This window comes from Hydra vulgaris, chromosome 08, assembly GCF_038396675.1.
Source record: "Hydra vulgaris chromosome 08, alternate assembly HydraT2T_AEP".
NCBI classification, from domain to species: domain Eukaryota; kingdom Metazoa; phylum Cnidaria; class Hydrozoa; order Anthoathecata; family Hydridae; genus Hydra; species Hydra vulgaris.
In genome coordinates this window covers 62197501-62207500 of record NC_088927.1, presented here as the reverse complement: position 1 = coordinate 62207500, position 10000 = coordinate 62197501, and the positions used below count along the sequence as shown (strand labels likewise).

General features: G+C 25.6%; 1 protein-coding gene across 2 annotated transcripts in view; it reads right to left on the bottom strand.

Moving 5' to 3' along the window:
- Window positions 1-10000, bottom strand: part of LOC100205448 (anoctamin-4) — a 59539-nt gene that overhangs the window by 49240 nt on the left and 299 nt on the right. Inside the window, exons 1-2 of one of the 2 annotated variants that reach the window (XM_065804114.1) lie at window positions 9653-10000; window positions 7942-7980 (exon numbers count right to left, since the gene is read on the bottom strand). The exon at window positions 9653-10000 is cut by the window's right edge and continues 299 nt beyond it. In XM_065804114.1, the coding sequence (XP_065660186.1) occupies window positions 7942-7980; window positions 9653-9895 (282 nt within the window). In that variant the 5' untranslated portion in view covers window positions 9896-10000. The remainder of the gene's footprint in view (window positions 1-7941; window positions 7981-9652) is intronic. The other variant, XM_065804116.1, reaches the window with a different exon arrangement.

Below are 10000 nucleotides of genomic sequence, written 5' to 3'. Positions count from 1 at the left end.
TCAATTTTAAAATGGTGTAACACTTTTTATTAGTTTTTTGATGCCCTGTACAAAAAAAAAGTATATCTTGAGATGCCTAAAAGATATAGTTCTGAAATTTTTCCTATGGTTCTATATATAACAAAACTCCTTATTACAAAAAAACTGCAGAGGTTTTCTTTTTTGAATCTGATTTATTTGCATTGAAAGTTTTATAAAAAAAAAAATAAGAAAAATTGATATTAAATAATGAAAAAAAAATTATATACATTAATTTTTGCATTGTTTTGAAAAGATTTTAGAATCTCAGGTACAGTCCTAATATATAAACTTGTATGCATTTCACATTAAAGATCTTCACTTTGCACAACCTTCATGTTTAATGAAGGATTTTCTATTTATGAATCTTCAAATAATCATTTAAAAAATATTTCTTACAGAACTAAAAATAATATAAAATTTTTAATGATAAAGTATTATGATAAAGAAAGATGTTCAATTGGATTAATAAATAAAGAAAATTGTATAATAAAGAAAAGATGCCCATAATGTATAATTAAATTGATGTCATTTAAAAATGATGCACCAGGAGAACCGACTAGCAGCCAGATTTATGAGGATGAGGATAATGAACTTTTTAAATCTCAATTCTTTTTTGGCAGCTATGAACATAAGTTCTCTCAAAACGCATACTGTGTATAGTCACTCAAGAGTTGCTCTCGGTAAAAAGAAATGTTACATTTCAAAAAATAGTAAAGTTAGGTATTGCAAGGACTTTAAATAAAGATCCTGATCAGTTAAGCCAAAAAGATTCTTTCAATAAGTTATATGAGGAAGTTAAATGAAAAGCAAATGAAACGGATATACTTTTAGGAAAAATTAAAGAAAAAATGCTAACTTTCAAATGGAATCAGAAAATTTAATTATTTCTGGTTCCAATACCTTGGCCTAACAAATGTATAGAAAAAGAATTTAGTGCTACTAATTATATGGTGCAGATATTATGCAAACTGCTGCTGAAAAATGGTGTTTCATCTTTCCCTGAAAAAAAAAAGGAAAGGAAATATCTCATTTGTACTTATGTGCATTTACTGTATGGTAAGTTTAAAATCAGTTATCTTGATATAAAAACCTGTTTTTCTCACTGTTGCTCAAATCATCCAAAATGATGAATTACAATGTGAGCTGGTTTATGATTAATGCAGTTGAATTATCCAAGGTTTATCATGAACTTATTGATTTATTTCTAGTAGGGCTAACAAGAATTGCATGTTACATTATTGCACTTTGTGTCAAGAAGATTCTATATGAAGACATTATCTTGAAAATGAATTTTACTCTCAAGAAGATATTGATGAAGATCATGGTTATTGTATAGATTACAAACAATGGTAGTCAACAGACTAATCTGTACTAGTAAGTTAAACAGAAATCAAGTAGCTTAATTAATACTTTAATAAATAAGTTACAAAAACTTACTGTTCATTCTTACATTGCAAAACATTCATACATTGCTAATTTTCTATAGAAATTAAAAAATGAGTTAAGTAGTACTAAGGTCATTGTCCTTTGTGATTTTTCAGAAACGTATAAGTTTGTTGTACAAGACGAAGTACAAATTTTTCACTGGAACAAAATTCAACCAACATTGCACCCTACAGTAGTTTATTATAAAGTAAATAATGTCCTTAAATGTGATTCAATATGTTTTATCTCAGATGATTTACTGCATGATATAGATATGGTATATCATGCAATGAAGTTATCAACGCAACATATTAAAATCAATATTTCTCATCAAATAGAAACTGTTCATTACTTTTCAGATGGGTGTGCTGGCCAGTACAAAATTGCAAACACTTTATAAATATATGCCACCATGGGTAAGATTTCGCTATGAAATGTAAATGGCTTTTCTTTGCAACAAGTCATGGTAAATCACCCTATAATGGTTTTGGTGGGACTGTTAAAAGACTAACTTCAATTGCTAGCTTTCATTGAGCAACAACAAATCATACTTACAGCATCTGGAAAGTTTGTTTTTTTATCAAAATGAAATCATAAAAATTAGTTTTTGATACTTATCTAAGGAGTCAAACATGATCACTCAACTTGAAATTTTTTTCAAAGATTTTCAACAAAAACGTTACCAAACACCTGCAGCTATCGCAATTTCATTCCAACAAGTAACACAAAAATTGGAACTAAAGTTGTTTCTGAACAAAAAGATTATTCATCTGTTTTTAATTTTCAAACTGATGAGATTATTAAAGATTGCTTGCCTAATATAAGCATTGAAATGTTTGCATATTTGATTTATAATAACAACCCATAGATTGGACTAGTGGAGGATATTGATGTTTAAATTAAAGACTTTCAATTTAAATTCATGCATCCATTCTACCCTTCAAGGTCATATTGCCAGCCTTCTAGAGATAGTGTGTGCTGGGTTCCATCAACAAACTTATTTTTAATGATTAATATTTCAACAATCGTCACAGGAAAACAATACAAAATCAGTGAAATTGATCATCAAAGAATTAAAGAAAGCTGAGTAAACTTTAAACCAGACAACTGATTTTTTATGAAACTGTTAAAGATTGTTAATTCTTATTGCCTTATTTTAATTTCTTTATAATAATTTAATTATTTCCATGGTTTATTTTGGTATTTCAATATTTTTAGGGTTTAGAAATAAAAAACTTTAAATGTAAATAAATCTGATTTAAAAAAGATTACCCTTGCAGTTTTTTTGTTTTATGGCATTTGTTATATATAGAACATTAGAAAAAAATTTATAATCATGTCTTTCAGGCATCTCAAGATAAACATATTTTGTACGGGGCATCAAAAAACTTACAAAAAACTTTGCATTATTTTAAAACTAAATTTTCATATAGAAGCTTTAATTTTTTAGTGTTTTAGGTATCATTTTTGAGTTCTTCTCTCTAAAAAATAGTTAGGTACAAATTTTCAACACTATTGTGCAAGTACTTTAAGTTATAATAAGTTAAAGCTAATTGTGTTATGTAATTAGCTTAAAAAGAAAACAGCGCTAAAAAATATAATCAAAAAAGAGATTGGGACTGAGTACCGATATCTCTGAAATCGTAAGGAGTCAGACACTAAAATTTGCAGTAAAGTTTTCTTTCATTAATAAGAGCTTATATTCCGAAAATCATCAAAATCTAAAATGGTATGGTGCCGAAAATTTTTTTCGGGGTTGATTTGACATGGACCCTGCAAAACAAGTTAAACAATATTCAACTCTTATTTTATTCTTAATTTTAGGGAATGTTTATTTTCTTTCAATTTTTTATTTTTATTCTAAATAATTAAATTTAATACTATATTTTTAAAAATGTTTGATATAAACAAATTTCTTTTTTTTCCACATTAGTATAAATGCATTATAAAAATAAGTTTAAATTATGTTTTGTTCAAATTTTTGATGCAGCGTTAAAACACGTTTATTTAAAATGTAATTTTAAGTTTTAAAAAAAAAAAATTTAGTAGGGAAAACCAAAAAAACAATTGCGATAAAAATGAGTTAATCTTTTTTAAGAATAGATAAAATTTAAATATTAAACAATATTTACTAATATTTTTAAATAAATTTGACAATTAAGTTAAACCCAAGCATTAACTTTAATTTTAATAAACTTAAATTTATTTTTTTAATCAGAATTAAATAATATAATTTTGTTAAACTAGTTTTAAATCAAACCATATATTTTTTATCAGAATTAAATTATATTATTATGATCTTTGTTTCAAGCATTTTTCAAGCGAAAAAATCATTCATTACAATTTAAAAAAATCATTATAATATAAAATAAAAATAAAACAAAATTCAACTTTTTTCTTTATTTTTTTATTTTTTATTATTAAATAAAATTTAAGTAAATTTTTTTTATTGCAATTAAAAGTTGATAAATAAAGATGATAAATAAAGTTTTTTCCATTTGTATATAGCATTTATATCTAACATAATTGTCATTTAAACTTTTGTAACAACCTTTTTTACTAATCATCATACTAAAGTTAATGTGGTTTTTTATAAAATTAATTACTTCTTTTATCTTACTGCTTAAAGAACAACTGTTTAAAAACTTTTTTTAAAATGACAAAAAGTGGCTTAATGGAAATCACTCTAGGCGTATGTATAATTGCTCAACGCATACGTAAATTGCCGGCAGCTTAATGCTTTAAAACAAGGCCTGATGTATCTTGATAAAGATCATGCCAAGGGTACAGAATTCACAAAACTGGATCTCACATGCCCAATTTATGGGCAAAGCCCTTTACTTCAAGAAGTTTAAGCTACTACTGCAAAGAATCAAACTGGTAATTAATCTGAGTAAAGGCATTATCAAAGAGAATGATAGGATGGTTGAGTATACATTTCTATTTTGGGTTTCATAGTTCCTAACAAATGAATTTTCAGATTCTGCAGCCTTTTAGGTTCACTTAAATAATTAATTTATTTTATTAACAAACAAACATAATATTAAAAATGTTAATAACTTGAATAACAAAGCTTTGTATAGGATTGGAGGAACTACTAGCATATGTGCCACTTAGCTATTTTTAAACCTGAAGCCAAAGTTGTTGTAAAATCATTGGAAAATTATACTTGGTACTTGGATGCATCTACAGTTGTAATGTTGTAAGCCTCTTCTGACAGTGACCATTACAAAGACATGCAATATATGGCAAAGGTTCTATACTCAACAAAGAAAGATGAACAAGACAATGATATAGTTGCTAGAGTCAGAGCAGTTTTTTCAGATGTTTCCAATGTTTTGAAACATCTTGATCATCCCCCATCTTTGGCTGCATATGTTTCTAAGGACTCCTTGTTAATATTTATCATTCTGGGGCATAGTATAGAAAAATACATCTGAATAAAACTTCCATCTTTCTGAAAGAATTTCCAGGATATCTTAAGTTGCAGAACTTTGTCATATCTGCTGTGGTCAATGATTCATCCAAAATAGCAGTTAAACTCATTTAAGACAATGTAAAGGGCATCAAGAGTGAACAAAAATTACATGACCTAAGGCAAATGAAGAATGCTTAGAAAAAAGTCAAAAAGTGTATACAAGGAGTCAGCTACTCTCGCCGTTCCAACATTAACTGTTCAACAGCAAGTATTTGTTACTCAATGTTCTCTTACTCCAGCTGGATCTTCTCTAGTGAGTGATACTACCTTGTAAAATTCACATCAAGTTTCTAAGTTTGCCAAGATTTAATTTATCTTCAAAAACCGTCGTTTTGAAATATATACTTTTTTACAGATATACTCTATTCCATTAAAAAAATTATATTAGGACTAAAACAGATATAATTACAAAAAAATTTAATAAATTAGAATATAGCTACTATTGATGCTAACAGTTGAAACTTGGTATAAATTGGTCAAAAATAACAAAAAATGAAACTTTAAATCAGTGGCACAGATACCGGTCTTTCCCACCATAAAAATTATAAATATATATATATATATATATATATATATATATATATATATATATATATATATATATATATCTATCTATCTGTGTGTGTGTGTGTGTGTGTGTGTGTGTGTGTGTGTGTGTGTGTGTGTGTGTGTGTGTGTGTGTGTGTGTGTGTGTATTGTGTATATATATATATATCACATCTGTGCCACTCATTAGCAATACTGTGCAATAGAATTCCAACATGACAACAAAACAAATATTCTGACTAGATATAGTGTTGATGAATGAACTGACTAGATTTAATGTTAAAATTAACTAGATATAAAAGCACCCATTACTTACATTATTTTCTTTAAAGAGGCAAGCTATCTCATAAACAGAGCAGACACTTTCTAAGTGCCATGATTCTTTTTAAATGCTAATAAAGCCCTAAGTATAACATCAACATAATAATATGGTCTTAAAATACTATTGTAAATCCATGCTTAATCTGGCAACATGTTAAAAATAGTTAATCATAAACATATAAATAACAGTTTTCTACATAAAACTATGCATATCCAAAAAAATCAAATCAAGAGTAAAAAAATGACAAGCATTAAACAGTAACTTTTTAATAGAATATATGTATAGTTTCCATAAGAGGTCAGTCAGAGAGGTTAGATTTTTAAATCGGAACCACAGATGCATATTTCCAGCACACAGGAAAACAAGATTCAGTTAAGCACTTGTTAAATAGTTTAGAGAGGATTGAAAGGAGTTCTTTTTATAAGACTGTGACAGGAACCATGCCTGAATCACAAGCTGTAGTAGAGTTTCATTACTGCTGTTTTTATTATTACTATTATTATTACAATTATTATAATACTATTTATAATTATTATAAATACTATATCATTTACTTTTGCTCTATTAATGAATAAAGTTATCATTTTTATTATTATGATTTTTTAAATTAATATTATTAATATAATTATTTGGTGTCACTCCTTTGATCAGGTTACTGCATGAGTGACTCCTTCTTCAATCAATTATTTATATTTATTCTTGATAATTGTATTTGATGTTATAATATTATAGATATTCTTATACTTATCATTTTTATTATTATTGTTTTTGTTATTATTGTTATTATTGTTATTATTATTGTTATTATTATTATTTTTATTAATATATTATTATAATTATATAATTGTAAATTTTGAGGAAAATAAATATCTTGTTGTTGTTGTTGTTGAGTATCTAAGAGAGGATTAATATTTTTTTGTCATAAAAAGATAAGACCTTTTGAGACCTTAAAACCAAAAAATATTTATGCAAAATATTTTTTAACATTTCATGAAATTATAAAAAAGGGTTTGTTTGTGAAAAAGTTATTCTTTTGGAAAAAATGAAAAAATTAATAACAAATATAAATATCACAAAAGAGAAAACTATAGGCTAGAGTGAGGCTTGTCTTTAAACTGATAAGAAGGAATAAATGTCTCTATGCCTTACTGAATCTAGGGGTACAACTTTTAGCAAAAAAAGACGTCATATTTACAGTTGACAATTCTTTTACTACCAACTTCACATAGAAAACATATATACAATATATCACAAAGTTAGCATTTACTATAGTTATTTTTTTTCTATCATGCTTGCTATTTTTGATATTATTGTTGACGATATCACTGTTATCCTAAAATATTTTTTTTATCAAATATAGGATATCAAACTTAAAAAATAATTGAGAAGCCACTTAAAATAAACAGAGCTAGAGTTCCCCAAGAGTTAGGAAGTGGCAAGAGGGCTCTTAATTGAAATGATCGCAAAATCCCTAGACAACTAAAACCTTGGGGTCTTTCTAAATTTAAATGATATCAGCAAAAAATATTTCAGCAAAAAAAATTTTTGTATCTTATTCTATGGTTTTTAATGTTACCTTTTTAATGGTTTACTTTTTATTTTAAGAATTTTATAGATACTATACTTGATAACATTGATCACAGAAGATTAGCAAAATGTCAGAAAAAATATACATTTATATATATATATATATATATATATATATATATATATATATATATATATATATATATATTTATATATAAATATATGTTTTTCGGAAGAAAAAAAAGTTTATAAACAGCCAAATGAATTCTATATATATATTATATATATATATATATATATATATATATATATATATATATATATATATATATATATATATATATATATATATATATATATATATATACTATAGCGTATATATAGATCAGCATATGTTTACTATTTTTGCTAATCTTTATAGCATACAACTTTTTTAAAAAAAGAAGAAAAAACAAAGAATAATGGAAGAAAAGATTGCTGCCCATCCCAAACCCTCATTGGATGTAACAGCACTCCTTTGTGGCAGCAGGCTAAAAGATAGTCACATAGCCACGCAATCTAGTACTTTTTCGAAATAACAAAAGTTAATACTTAATTTAATTCTAAACAAATTGAACATTACCTTCTTAGTTTCTCCAAATGTGCCATATTCTTCTTTATTCTATTTATAAAATTTAAATATATATTTATACATACATACATAACATATATACATAACATACATAACATACATAACATACATACATACATACATACATACATACATACATACATACATACATACATACATACATACATACATACATACATACATACATACATACATACATACATACATACAAATATATTTGTATATTTTTTAAATCAAACTTTATATGGCCTATCCTAAAAATTAAAGTCTGTATTCAGTAATACCAATCTAATAATACAAGCAATCTTGGGAAAAACGAGTTCGCTAATTGCAAATATCTTAAGTAAAACAAATATTGGAAGCCAAGCAAATTGCTTGCCTAGCAGCTTTTTATTCAGGCAATCTGTTTTTACACATGTTTAAAATATATTCTTTCCTATGGTGAAAAAGCCAAATTGCCACCTTTTGTTTACAATTATGAAAAAACTCAAATAAAATTGAATTAATATTCATTAATGGAACGTAAAATGGAAAGTTAGCAGACAATTTAAAAGTAAATTTAAAAAAAAAAAATACACTTTGCAGACTACAAAACACTATACTATCTACAATACTATCAGGGATGTGATAAAAGAATTCAAGATTTGAAAGATTTTTTGATTAATCAGTGTAATTCTCTATCTAATTCTATCCATTTCCTAACTGCTATTTTTCTATAGCTATTGTCAAACTTTGCAGTTAAAAAAATTTTTAAAGTAGTAATTATGGTACATGTCAGGCATTTAAAAACGATGTTTGATGATTATATTTTAGGTACCATATGGAAAATTTAAGCTTGATACATCAATCTGTTTATTAAATATTGTTACTTAATGATAAAAATCTATGATACAAAAAAAACTCAACATAAATAAGCAAAATTGAATCCTAAGAAGTGTAAGAAGTTTGATACTCAAACTTTTAGTATTTAGAAAAAACAATAAGCCCTTTAACATATGACAAAATTAGCAAATCAAAAAAATTGGATATTACTTTGCTTTTTCTACTTATTTGACAATGAATGCTCCTATAAATTATCCATCTTGCAGCAAAATAACTAAATCCTCCAGCATTATTTTTACCCTTCCTTTTTAAATTAGGTTTTCAACAGCTGTTTGTCTATTACTTTGTCTTTTACTCACACATTTTTTTACTATTTTTACTAGAAATGACATTCCATGAGCTATAATTTATTACAATTTGTTATTGTTAGTTATAATATCACTATTTAACTTCTATTGCTGATTTGATTATTCTTTTTCAAGATTATTTATTCTTTTATCTTTTAATTATTTTTTTATCATTTAACATGTTTCATTCTTTTCAATAAACCAGCTAGTTTCTTCTAGTAGCATAATATCTTATTTATATTAATGCAATAATTTATTAATGCTGTATAATACTGATAATCTAGTAAATTTTTTTAAATTAAATTTTATTTTTTATTTATTTTTTATTTATTTATATTACTTTTGTTAGTGTTACTGTGTCTAAAATTTAACTTTTTGTACAAAAAAATATAGGCTAAAATGTGCATTAATTATTTATTATTTTACAATTTTACATACCAATTTTGATTCAAACCAATGGTAAAGATTCAAAAGAACATGTGTTCAAAAGAAAAATAATCCCATACCAGTTAAAATAAAAAAAATATTCTTACATTATTTTTAGGGGATATTGTTTCTTCAATCTCCAGTCCTTCGTTTATTATATTTTCCAAGTATGTTTTTCTCCAATCAGCTTTTTTTTTTGCTATTTCTGGGGCTTCGTTTTCAACAATTTCGTAAGCTAAAACATAATCAATAACTCTTTCACCATCTTCAAAGTATAGATCCTTAGTTGCATCATCCCTCTTCTTTCCTGACATTTCCATACTTGTTAAAAGACTTGACTTGTCTGACATTTTGGAACATCTAAAGTCCAAAGAATTGTCTTTATAATAAGATTGTATATTAAAAATACAACTTATGTTTGTTTATTTTTCGATATAAATAGAGTTCCGCCCTTT